This window comes from Hyperolius riggenbachi, chromosome 6 (genome assembly GCF_040937935.1).
Source record: "Hyperolius riggenbachi isolate aHypRig1 chromosome 6, aHypRig1.pri, whole genome shotgun sequence".
NCBI lineage: Eukaryota > Metazoa > Chordata > Amphibia > Anura > Hyperoliidae > Hyperolius > Hyperolius riggenbachi.
The window spans coordinates 242,450,898-242,464,133 of NC_090651.1; the positions used below are offsets into that span (position 1 = coordinate 242,450,898).

The 13,236-nt window shown below is 43.0% G+C and overlaps 1 protein-coding gene across 1 annotated transcript in view; it reads left to right on the plus strand.

The window, feature by feature from the left end:
- The window catches only part of LOC137522697 (tumor necrosis factor receptor superfamily member 4-like), a 47,884-nt gene that overhangs the window by 12,031 nt on the left and 22,617 nt on the right, over positions 1-13,236 (plus strand). Inside the window, exons 3-5 of the mRNA XM_068242762.1 lie at positions 5,544-5,669; positions 11,491-11,625; positions 11,864-11,930. Of these exons, the coding sequence (XP_068098863.1) occupies positions 5,544-5,669; positions 11,491-11,625; positions 11,864-11,930 (328 nt within the window). The remainder of the gene's footprint in view (positions 1-5,543; positions 5,670-11,490; positions 11,626-11,863; positions 11,931-13,236) is intronic.

Consider the following 13,236-nt stretch of genomic DNA (forward strand, 5'->3'; position numbering starts at 1 on the left):
AGCCGGCCTAAGGACTTGACGCCGATTGGCGTTAGGCGGTCCTGGGGCTGCCGCCGTGGTCACGCCCATTGGCGTGACGCGGTCGTTAGGTAGTTGAGTAGCTAGAGGTGTCCTTTAGTATTAGGTAGCCAGAAGTACCCTCAAAATTAAGTAGCTAGAGGTGCCCGTGACTAAAGGGAGATTTTTTTTTCAGTGGAATGTTGAAAGCTCGGTGAGTAACCTCTTATTTAAACTCCGCTCAGGGCTCTGCATAGGGAAGGAGGGAAGGAGGCACTAGGGGTGTGAGCCGCCTTTCCATCATCAAGCGCCTGTAGGCACGTGCCTACAGTGCCTTATGGTAAATCCGACCCTGCGTTTATCTCATCATGTCACATCGCCTTGGGTACACTTTAACAAAGACAAGTACAAAGAAAAAGTGAAGCATTGTCCCAGGGCTGTATCTTGGGCAGGGCAACTGCCCTGGGAGCAGACCAGCAAGTAGAAGGGGGGCGCAGGCAGAAGGACATAACCGCTAGGGAGTTCGTAACGCGCGGTGCCGCCAAATGGAAGAAGAAAGATGATTACCAGCGCGATTACCTCCCTTGACTCCTCCTGCCTGCATCCGACAACAAGTCATCTTCACGTCAACACCGCGTGAGGACACCTGATGTCCTGTAGAGGTACTGCAAAAGTGCGCGGCACCCATGGAGGAGTCGGCTTGCCGGGGCTCTATTGTTTGTGTGCTTTCCTGGTCCCTGCTTTCTCCTGGATGAGCAGCTGGTCACGAGTAAATAGGCAGATCTACTTGGGCTGTGTGACTGTTCGTAAAAAAAAAGTGTTCACGAGTCCATGGGGGTGGGGGGGAAGGAGGTGCAATTTTTACACCCTTGTCCTCGTTGCAGTTTAGCCTAGAAAATGCCCTGCATTGTCCGAAACAACAAGTTAGGCTTAAAACAAGAAGTAGAAAAAGAACCCAGCTTTTATGTTAATCTTCCTTTTATATCCCCGAAACCGGAATGAATGCGCAGATCAGGTGATCTGCCTCAAGCTACTGCCAGCATGCTTGCTGCAAGTGTATGGCACAGACATTAGTAAAACAAAATGTTCAGCAGCACAGCTACACAACTGCTGATTTATTTATTTTTTTTAGAGGGAATAAAGATTGTGACTCCCAATTTCCTCTCTGTGCACATTCCTGTTAAGAGCAAGTTAACTATCCCAATACATGTAAGCTCAGACAAACATTCCGTGGTATGCAGTGGAAACCAATGCAGGCTAAAGATAAGATGAGCAATAGCTATATATGAGATTTACTAGCCTATATATTTTTATGTACAGGTGAAAAGTGGTGTTACATAGTTTTCTTAAATGCAGGGGGACGTAACTCAGGGGGTACCTGGGGGGATGGGGGGGACTTGAATGTGTCTCAGTAAAATCATTATGGTAAATTCTGCAATGAACAAACCCAAGTAAGTATTTATTAGTAATTAAAGCGGAATATAACCCTGCATTTCAACTTTGCTCTAAAATATTATTTACAGCATATTATATGCAAAAAGCATTTTTATTTTTTACTAGACCAGCATTGGAAGGGTTAAACACAGAGGTTTAAAGTTCCGTGGAGAGATATGCAGAAGTTCAGATAGATACATTCTATTTAGTTACATGTATCTATTGATAAATGTTACACACTCTTTGGCTGTCCTCCAAGCTCCTTCTCAGTCAGAAAGATGAGTCACATTCAACACTTAGATACATTTATGTAAACAAAATGTATCTATTTCAGCTTCGGATGCGTCTGCAGAAATCTCCAGGAACTTTAAAGCCCTGTGTAACCCTTGCAATGCTGGTCTAGTAAAAAAAAATGCTGGTTGCATATAATATACTGTAAATAATGTTTTAGAGCAAAGTTGAAATGCAGGGTTATATTCCGCTTTAAAAGCACAAAAGACTCTTTAAAAAGCATGTATACTCTACTATGCTACCAACAATAAGGCTTCTTGCACACAGGGACGTTACAGGCGCACGTTAGTGCAGCCTGTAACGCTCCCCCAACGCACAGCAATGTAACACAAGTGGGCTGTTCACACTGCCCACGTTGCGTTACATTGTAACGCAGCAAAGTGCTGCATGCTGTATGTTCTAGGCGGCTAAGCCGCGTTAAACTGTTTGCACATGCTCAGTCATGTTGGGGAGGAGGGGAGAGCGGCCGGGCACATGGCTTATTAATAGTCACTGCACTCAGTGACGTGCAGTGTTTACTTCCTGGAGCTGCCGCTCTGTGCGGCGATTGGCCGGGCCGGACCACGTGATGCCGCATGCGTCCAAGAGTACGCATCACGGACGCCAGAGTGAGCTGCACAACGCGGCTCACTCCGACGTCCACACCAGACAGCACCAGGCGTTGCGTTAGGGGCACGTTATGTGCCCTATAACGTCCCCTAAACGCAACGTCCTGGTGTGTCACTAGCCTAAGGCTAAGGCCTGGTGCACACCAGAGGAGTTTTTCTGAGCGTTTTGAGTTTTTGAAACCTCCTGCTAATGTTATCCTATGTGTCTATGCACACTGGAGCGATGAGGTTTGTTTTGTAAAAAAAAACCATAGCATTACATTGGGAAGAGCTTTTGAAACCTCTAGCGTTTGGGGAGCTTTTCTGGTGTGTCTCAGCCCTTACTTGGGAAACACTATCCTCAATAATGGGGTACATGCTATAAAAAGTGTGAACAAAGGCTGTTCTAAAAGACCACACACAACAGTGTTTTATCTTGCCATTGCCTGCGCTTCTTCACTTAAAACAAAAATACTTTTTGTTTTCTAAATCTCTGAATAAGTTTCCAAAAATAGCCTGATCTTTCAATCGTGTTTAATAGAATTTGCAGACATAGCAATTTACACACAATCAGTGAATGGAAAGAAAAGAAGTGATTACAAGGGAAAATCCCTTCAGTGCAGAATGGCGTAGCCACAAACAGCGTGTTTTTGATATCCATATATAGCATTACAAATACTATGCTACTAAAAATAGTTACCGTACTTATTAAGCTCCTGCATCATTTGACACGTTCTTCCGGCTCTACTGATCTGACTGCCACAGATAAATGTTCCTGTACGGGGAAAAAGTCTATACTGCTTCTATCACCATAGAAGGCCAGAGCTGTAGATCCACTTCACAATATTTTTACATTTAAAATTAAATTGTGACTCAGCGTTTATGAAGAAAATATCCATGCAAGAGAATTACTGGTATATACAGATTTTAACAAAATTTAACTTTTGTTTAAAAAATTGTTGACACCTCCATAGGTCTTCAAAGGTAAATTTGTGATTTAATTATGGTAAACATGATCTCTCCTTTCCAGTCTATGGACAAATAAAATTTTTAAAAATATATGGAAAGTCAAAAGGTACTACATTTACTATACTGTATTCTGTAATGTACAGACTGTCCACTAAGATGCACATAAACGGAAGCATTGCAGCTCTTACTATACACCAGGAATAATCAACCATTGGTCATTTTGCTCGCAGGAACCCCATGGAAGGAGCGCGGTAAATACAGTGCTGGAGATTTCGGCTCAGCCGCCGCCACCATAGGCCATAATAGGAATTACAGCTATAGCAGTGCTCAGACAGTAATTTGGGCGCTGCCAAAAGACGGCGCCCAAATGACTCTAAAAACATCGTAATTCAGCTGCCAGCAATAGCTGGCAGATAAATTATATCTCTCTCCACTATCCATAGCAACCCGGAGGGGGGTTAGTAATTAATGCTGCTGGGACTTTAGCAGGAGCAGAGTGAGACGTTTTTTGGCTCTACCCTGCGCCCGAATCTCCTGGTGGCTTAATTATAGGTATGTTCGTGGAATGGTTGTGTTTGTTTCAGCACATAAAACCAATGTAAAAAGCAGGAATAATCTTATGGAATACACAATTGCAGTCTGTAAGCTTCATATCTGCTATGGTCTGGACTTTAAGGGAGTGTTGTTCACTGCACAGTTTTTTTGTCCATTTTACCTGTATTTTAGCATATCTAAACTGAGATTATGAAAGCTGCCATTGCTAATGTCCATCAAAATAGTTGTTTGGTGTTTTGTGCTGATCGTCTGCTTTCAATACTCTCCTAAATACTGATCCAGATTAAATAAGAGGATCAGGTGTTTTTGAAAGATTACCAAACAAGGAGTACTTTGTAATGAGACAACAAGATTTACCATCATGATCTCTGTGTAGGTCAAAAGCAACAAACTATGTCAGATGACCTTTTGTGATATTTACTACAGTAATGTGATTTTACAAATCACAGATCATGTGCTGCAGTTTCAGGAACTTCAACATAATAGGAGACTTCCTTTTGGCTGAAAAACACCAGGAAGACAAATTCTACCTAAAATTTGAGACTGTAGGAAAGTTAAAGGGGTTTCCCCTTCCCAAAGCAAAATTGATTGTGCTCATGCTTCTGATTCCTCTGTGTAGCAACGCAGGCAGAGGGAGTTTGTTCCGTTGGAGATTTTGAGTCTCAGACAGTAGACTACGCCACTAGGATAGAAACAGGAAGTAACCAGAGCCTGTTGTGATAGAAATGTCACAGCTGCCATTTCTATGAGGAGGATCAGTGGCCAGGGGGAAACTTCCTGAAGAGGCATGTGGTTTGCTTCATGCACATCAATTTTAGTGTAATGCCTGGTCTTGCTTAAATGGGAAATCTGTAGCGTGACAATAGTTGTCACAACTTCTATGCAGAGGTCAAATGAGGGAAGAGTTGCTTCAACCTCTTCAGGTGCTGCATAAGAATTTTTGCTGGCGCTATCAGAATTCTCTTAGTTTGCTTCACTGTGTAGAGAAACTGCAGTTTCAGTTTTCAGTCTCATCTTCGTTTCATGATGTAAAGAAACTTTTATTCAAATAAGCTATTTTCTTCAACTGGATATGTAACATGCTTATTGTTACTGCACTTGCTATTTTTTCTTCTTGAATAAAGAAGAAAGTGGTACAAGTTTTAATGTGACACCCCTTTGTCTGGTCAATAAAAGGCAAAATTTGCATAGCAGGTTTTGCTGAACTGTATCTTTTTTTGAGAATCTAAAGTCTTCCTCTAAGTGTATAGTGGTACCTGAGGACCCTGCAGAGAATTCACCAGCAAAGCGACTCACCTGTCTGGCAGACATGCTCCTCCATCAGTCTTTATCATTCTGCATGCTCCCTGTCTTCATCCCGCGGGTCGCAGCTCTCAGTGACCTGGTGGCATGTTATGTGATTTACATGTACAGGATCACTGAGAAGAGGTGGCGATGAAGATGGGGGCACATACAGTAGATGGAGGAGTACACCAGTTGGGTAGGTGAGTCACTCTGCTGAATAATTCTCTGCATGGCCCTGGTTACCACTATACACCTGGAGGGAGGTAAGCCCTGGAGCTCTGGGGGCAGAAACAGAGGGGCTCAATGCTGCTTACAGGGACCTAATGGAGCCTATTGAGCCTAGAACCAGCTCTATGAACAGGGACCATATCAGTTTTGCTTTCACCTTGTGTGTGGTTAAATGTTCTGTGTTTGTTATTTTTCCAGGTGAATTTATAAAGAATGAATGTACAGCAACACGCTCAACCTCAGAATGTGTCAAATGCAAACCGGGCTACTACAACCCAGCAACCGCTAGAAGTTCATGCAAGACGTGCAAAGTCTGTGACAAATGTAAGCAGTAAGATTAGAGTCATGAAGATGTGGCGTAACAATAACTGCAGTGGCACAAATAAAATTCCATCACATTTGGTTAGTGATACATTTGTGCCCATTTGTTTGCAAAAATAAAGATTTGTGTTACTTCCGTTTTGAAGATATCAATTATTTTTTTCCAGATGGTGATGTCACCCAGCCCGCCCAAAACAGTGCATGGACATTAGCCGCTCAGGAGGTTTTGTTACTTTTTGCCCGATAGTTAAATAATTGTTCCAAATGACTGTAAATCCTTTAGCTAGCACTAGGCTAGCTAGTAGAAGTGCCTGGCACCCCCCGATCCCCCCCCCCCCCCGTTTATACATTATCCAGCCTGGATCCAGAGATCGGCGCAACCTCCCCGAACAGCTCCGGTCTTCACTATGGAGAGGATTGCACATGACGTCCCCAACGTCATGACGTCATGCGCAAACCCGATCCTCCCCATAGAGAGACCGAAGCTGTGCAGGGAGGCTGTGCAACCGCTGCATCCACGGGGTAATGTATAAACGGGGGGGATCGCAGGGCAGCGGCAGGTGCCCGACACTCCTACTAGCTAGCCTAGTGCTAGCTAAAGGATTTACAGTCATTTGGAACAATTATTTAATTATGGGGGATTTCTGGGGCCACAGAGCGTACATGCCTGACACAGTGTTGGGCATACCGCTAAGGAGGCTAAACTGGTATGGTTGGGTAGTACTGCATTTGTGCCCATTTGTGCTGCAAAAATCATCATTCTATCTTTTATGGTTTTCAGGAAATAAACCTTTTAAAAATGCCAAAAGTTCACTCGGGCCTCTCACAACAGTGTTTGGCTGTGTCTAACGTCTGACCTTTACAAAAATTTGAATATCTCAAACTATAAAAGATAGAACAATGAGCAGATGAGCACATATGTGGCACTGCCCAGTCATATTGGTTTCATGCCCGTGCACTATTGTAGGGAAGCTGGGTGTTGTCACCTGAAGAAAAAAAATTGCTATCATCTTCAAAATGAAAGCTGCACAAATCTTTATTTTTACAGCACATATTGGCACAAATGTAGCACTAACTATACCTGATGGAATTTGCATTTGTGCTGATTGTAGAAGGCCGCTTCAGGAAGCCTCCTGAAACAGCTCATTGTACCATGGTTTAAGGAAAACCCGAGATGGGTTCTAAGAATCCTAATTGCACACAGAGGCTGGGTCTGCATATAATACCCAGCCTCTGTTGCTATACAATTCCCCCCACAGGCCCCCCTTTGCTCTGCTTGTCCCCATAAATCATACGCCATGCTAAGCGATACGCAGCGTGTTGACAGCCGGCTGTTTACATTGCCACTGTCAGTTTCCCCGCTCCCCCGCCTCCTCTATGTCGCCGCTCCCCGCCCGCGTCCCTTCCCTCCAATCAGCAGGGAGGGAAGGGACGCGGGCGGGGAACGGCGACATAGAGGAGACGGGGGAGCGGCAAAACTGACAGTGGCAATGTAAACAGCCACTATCGACGCTGCGTGTCGCTTAGCACGGTGTATGATTAATGGGGACAAGCAGAGCACAGGGGGGCCTGTGGGGGGGAACTGTATAGCAACAGAGGCTGGGCAGTATATGCAGACCCAGCCTCTGTCTGCAATTAGGATTCTTAGAACCCATCTCGGGGTCTCTTTAAGGTAAAAGAAGGAACTTATAAAGGTTCCCTTTTCACCATACTAGTTTAAAGCAAACCCCGGGAGGTTTGCAATCCATATGTATTGATACTTACTTTGGGAGGGGGAATTTACCCATATTAATTACAAAAATTGAAACCAGTACTGCTGCATGTGCATGAAAAATTAGTTCAAATTTTATTGTGCGACTGATGCAATGGTACAAATGGTCTAAGACCTCATAAAAATGTAAAAAACATGGATCAGCATAGTGAGACACTCCATTGAGTTATGCCATGGACGGGCGGGGACCAGCACAGTGAGCGCTCACGTGTCCCAAGCAAACCGGCTAACACACGCCAGTACCATCGGCTCGGCTAGTCTGCAAATGAGCGGTTACCGCAATACAACGGCACAGATTAAAGAAGTTCCTCTTCGCAGCTCCTAAGTAAGATGACAGCCTCAAGGTCGGTGAGATAATAAGTTGCATGAGCGGACACGCTCCACTGCGCACCACATCCTTCATACCACACACAGGGGGGACATCTGAACTGTGAACTCCTGTTTTCCTACTTAAAGAGAACCTGAACTGAACATAAAAAGTCAAAATAACCATACACAGGTCATACTTACCTCCTGCGTAGTCTACTCAATCTCTTTCTCCTCTCCTGCGTCCCATTTGTCCACTGTGATCAATGGAATTCTCCGTCCTCCATTTTAAAAATGGCCATTACCCCATAACAGCTTCCTGGTCAGCACACTGTTAAACTGTAATATCACCCACTTGAGCCTTAGGGAAACATGGACATTGCCTTGCACATTCAGTTGTAACTGACAGCTGCTGATACATAACTGACAGCAACTGGTATTTTTCAGTTCTGACAAAATATTGTCAGAACTGGAAGGGATCACTGTAAGAAGAAAATGGTGATCTTGTGAGAGGAACTGACGGTGAGGTTAGTATGTAATATTCATTTGCAGCTACATCATGTGTTTATTTTAAATAATTTGACTCGCTTCAGGTTCCCTTTAAGCAAAGGTACAGATTGCTGAATGAGAACTGTTAACTTGGATATCCCTAGGGATTAAAGGGGCACTATGGCGGAAAATTTAAAATATGTGTAAACATAAATAAATAAGAAGTATCTGACAGAAGTGACAGGTTTTGGACTAGTCCATCTCTTCATAGGGGATTCCCAGCAAGGCTTTTATTCTTTATAAAGATATTCCCTAAAAAGGATTTAAACAATTATGCTGGCCAGCTTCCCTGCTCCCTACACAGTTTTTTGGCAGTTGGACAGAGCAACTGCTATTTACTTAGTATTTACTTTACTTTGAAAATAAATAATTCCCTGAGAATCCCAATCCCCTATGAAGAGATAGACTAGTCCAAAACCTGTCGCTTCGGTCAAATTTCTACTACCTACTGTAAGTGACAGCAACATAGGAAAAAAGTAATTTATGGCTCATTTTACTCTTGAAAAATGTACTTCTTATTTGTATATGTTTGCACATATTTGAAATTTTACAATTTTTCGCTATAGTGCCCCTTTAAGTCACATCTATCATCTGAGCAGAATATAAGGACTGGCATCAGCTGTGTTAGAGGAATCTACAGTCTAGGAAAAGGGCCTAGTAGCTGCTCCGTGTGTGTGAGTGAGAAGCCTGGGTGTGCGTCGGTGGAGGGGCCCCACATGACCAATTAGGATTGTATGACCTGCCTTTTTCTGCATAAGCTGAGTGCTGGGCGATTAGGAAGAGTCTATTAAACATGATGGTCGTTGGCATAAATCATGGAGTGTCTCACTATGCTGATCCATGTTTTTTACATTTTTATGAGGTCTTAGACCATTTGTACCATTGCATCAGTCGCACAATAAAATTAGAACTAATTTTTCATGCACATGCAGCAGCACTGATTTCAATTTTTGTAATTAATTGAGATTTCATGCGACACCAGTATAGCTCCTCAATTGAGTTGTACAGAGCCAAATAAGGGCCCATTTTTTTTCTCTTGATTTTTGATAATTTACCCATAGCTTTTGTTTGTAACAGAATTCTAGAGCTTATGGTGCCCATACACGGTACAATAAAAGTGTTTGATTTTCCCGTTTATTCAACCAAAACGATTGAATTGAATAAAAGTCAAAATCACCTTTTGTTTTTTTTTTGTTTTTTTTAATTGATCAAGAAAAACGAACAATTATCCTGTTTTTTCAATAAAAATCCAATCGCACATGTTGGAGAAATCTTTATATTCGATCTAATGGAATTATCAAGCAAAATGATCTAATAAAAAATGAAAAAATTGTACCATGTATGGCCACCATTAGGTGCACTTTTAAAGGTAATTTCCCATACATGATAAAGTAGATGTGCAGAAACTTTCCTCTTTGATGACCTTCTCTGGCTTCTGCACCCATGCAGAGACTACTAGACCGTGGTCATATTGGGGGAGGGTGAAGGTCAGCATCACTGGAGCCTTTTAAAAAAAAACAAAACTAGGTTTCCTGCTTTATTTGTAACCAGTTATGATTTTAGGAAATTTTAAGACAGTTTAAACTTCACTTCCAGTCAACAGTAGTGACCTCATGCTGATCACTATCAAAAAGCCCTCCTCCACCACATTTCCATTTTTCCGGAATGTGTAATTAGCCAAACAGAGCAGAAGGTTATTTGTTATCATACATACCTATCTAATCGTGTATGTAGAAGTAAGAGATCGGCACCAGATGCATCCAGGCTACCTCAGGGGGCAAGGATAACTCACTGTGCCTCCAGATAGAACAACCAATCCAATATTTGTGAAAAGGAGAAGGAGAAGTTGCAATGCTAAATCCACTTTATTGCATCCCCCAGACAAACAGATAAGCAATAGTGTGGCGGCCTGATAGCCGTTTCGCGAGCACTGCTTGCTTCCTTAAGGTAGCCATACACTGGTCGATTTGCCATCATATTCGACCAACAGATAGATCCCTCTCTGATCGAATCTGATCAGAGAGGGATCATATGGCTGCCTTTACTGCAAACAGATTGTGAATCGATTTCAGCCTGAAACCGTTTACAATCTGTGGTGGTGGTGCTGCCGCTCCCCCCCTCCCCCCCGCATACATTACCCGCTCCGCCGGCGCGACTCCCCCTGTCTCTGCTGTCTTCTTCTCCGCTCTGGTCTCCGGGTCCGGAAGGCTTCACTTCCTGTCTGGGGAAAGTTTAAACAGTAGAGCGCCCTCTACTGTTTAAACTTCCTGCCGGGACAGGAAGAAGTGAAGCCTGCCGGAGACCAGACCAGAGTGGAGAAGAAGACAGCAGAGACCGGGGGAGTCGCGCCGGCAGAGCAGGTAATGTATTGCAGCTGTATTGGTCGGCGGGCACTCGAACGCCGCTAGCGACGCGCTCCATACCCGCAGGCAATCAACGATAATTTCCCGCACGGAGCGATCGATGGGACCGATCTATTTCGGGACGAAATAGATCGAAATTCAGCGTTAACGTTAACGATTTGACAGCAGATTCGATCCCAGTGATCGAATCTGCTGTCGATCGGTGGGGAATCGGTCTAGTGTATGGCCAGCTTTAGAGTCTCTGAGGAAGCAAGCGGTGCTTGCAAAATGGCTGTCAGGCCGCCACACTATTGCTTGCCTGTTTGTCTGGGGATGAAATAAAGTGGATTTAGCATTGCAACTTATCTGGTGCCTGGATTGTCTTCTTTTCACAAATACTAGGCATACTTATGAATGTGCTGCCGGGAGATTTGGGCGCACAAGTCCTGGTAGTGTTAATTACTATTCCCCCTCCAGGCCGCCACATGTATAGTGGGGAATGATGTAATTTGGCTTCCATCTATTGCTGGTGGCCGAATTACAATGCTTTAAAATTTATTCCTATCATGGCCTATGGTGGTGCTGGCTGCGCCCAATTCTCCTGCACTGTTTTAACAGCGTTCGTACATAGGCCTGGTCCTTTGCATTACTTGTTATAAGGTCAGCTATATTACGATAAATACATTACAAAAATGTAAAAATCCGAAATAGTCTTTTAAAATATTTGCAATATATAGAGCTGATCAAGAGTGATGTCCTTTTTTTTTCTTTTTTGAATAGTGAAACTATTCTGTTAAAAATAGTGATGGAGAAATATCAACTGTAAAATGACTTCAATTTTCTTTTCACTCCAAAGCTAAAGGATCCATACAAATCCAGCCATGTACTGCAAGCTCAAATACAGTTTGTGCCTGTCCTCTAGGAAGCAGATCACTTAACAAGGACAACACAGCCTGCGAATGTGAAAGCGGAAAAGAAATTGTCAATAATAGTAAGTGCCATATTGTCATAACTAGTTCCATTTCATATCTTTCTGTTGTTCTTTGTATTAGAAAGGTACCGGGCTACATACCTGTGCATCAATTTGAAGCAATTGACCACCAGGTAGCGGTCCCCGGCTTAACCTCACCAATGTTAAGAACAACAGTAGGTGAAAAGGGGGAAACCAAGATACAAGGCTAGCAACTGGCATGGAAAGTTATTTAGGCATACTATTGTTTTTATTGCAGAATGCCAACCATGTGCCTTTGGATATTTTTCATCTGCAAAGGACACCACCTGCCGTCCTTGGACCAAGTAAGTCAAGAAGTCTTCTTGTGGCAGGTGATGTTCAATGTAATCATGTAAGATATGTTTAAGAAAGTAAGAATGCTTGTGAATACCTTTATATTTAATAAAACCGAGGTGGTTACAAGAATGCCACACGTTTATAGATATTTCAGTTCGAATCCCTGCAGATTTGCTAATACTGATCAAATGTGCTAGAAATATATGCCCCAATATGTCAGATCAATCATAATTTTGATCAAAATTATCAATCGTCCAAATTGAAATATCTTCATTTATTGGAGGTTATGCAGGAGCAGTGGTAGGTAGATCAATGCGTTGTACCTCATATTAAATTTAATTGAACTTCTTGCGGTGAAGAGATGTACTCACATTGAAGGACTATATCTCCCAGAATGCACTGTGGCATCTGAGGCTGTACACTACCGCTAGTACATTTTATTCTGGCGCCAGCCAGTTCGGTGCAGGGAGAAACGCTAAACTCCGAGGCGGCAATAAATACTATTCCCCCTCCAAGTTGTCCCAACTCAGAGGGAGATGTAATTCGGTGGCTGACAACAGCCGGAGCCCCGAATTACCATTACGCGGGGCGCTCAGCATAGCATTGCTGCTATGACGGCGCCAGCTTCAGTGCACGGCGCTCAGCTCCACAACAACCTGCTTCGACTACCACTGCAGGCACTTCAAACATCAGCAGCTGAAGCAGGGATGCTGACGATGTAGGGCAGCATATACAGGGGGGCTAACTGAGGTTGCTGAAGAGGATGAGAATGTACTACATGGAAGTCAAAATAAAGTAAAATTTTAAAAAAAAACCTGCATTTAACAAGTCATAGTAGTAACAATGTTTAGAGTCCTTTTTTTAATTACATTGGGGTTTATTCGGCAAACCACTTTGGTGCCATTAATACCTGTATATAATTTTTCTAAAGATGCTTACACTTTATTTCCAATTTCAAATTTAACAGCCATGAGCAAAGTTTTGCATTAACTTAGTGCTTAATTATGCTAGTTACAACATTATTTTACAACATGTCTCCACAGCAACAGAATTAAGCAGCATGTCTACTGAAAAAAACATACAGGCAGCATGGCACTTCAAACAACAACATATGTATGTACCATCGCCCCCACAAAATATATGCAGCCTGTCCCCTTCCCATATGTACCATGGCCCACTATCTGCACCATCACAATATATAACATCCTCCACCACAATATATGTGTAACGATTTGTGTCAGCACGCAGAGAGAATCTGATTATTGGTGATCTGCAGTATCACCAAGAATACAGATATATACCTGATTATTGATG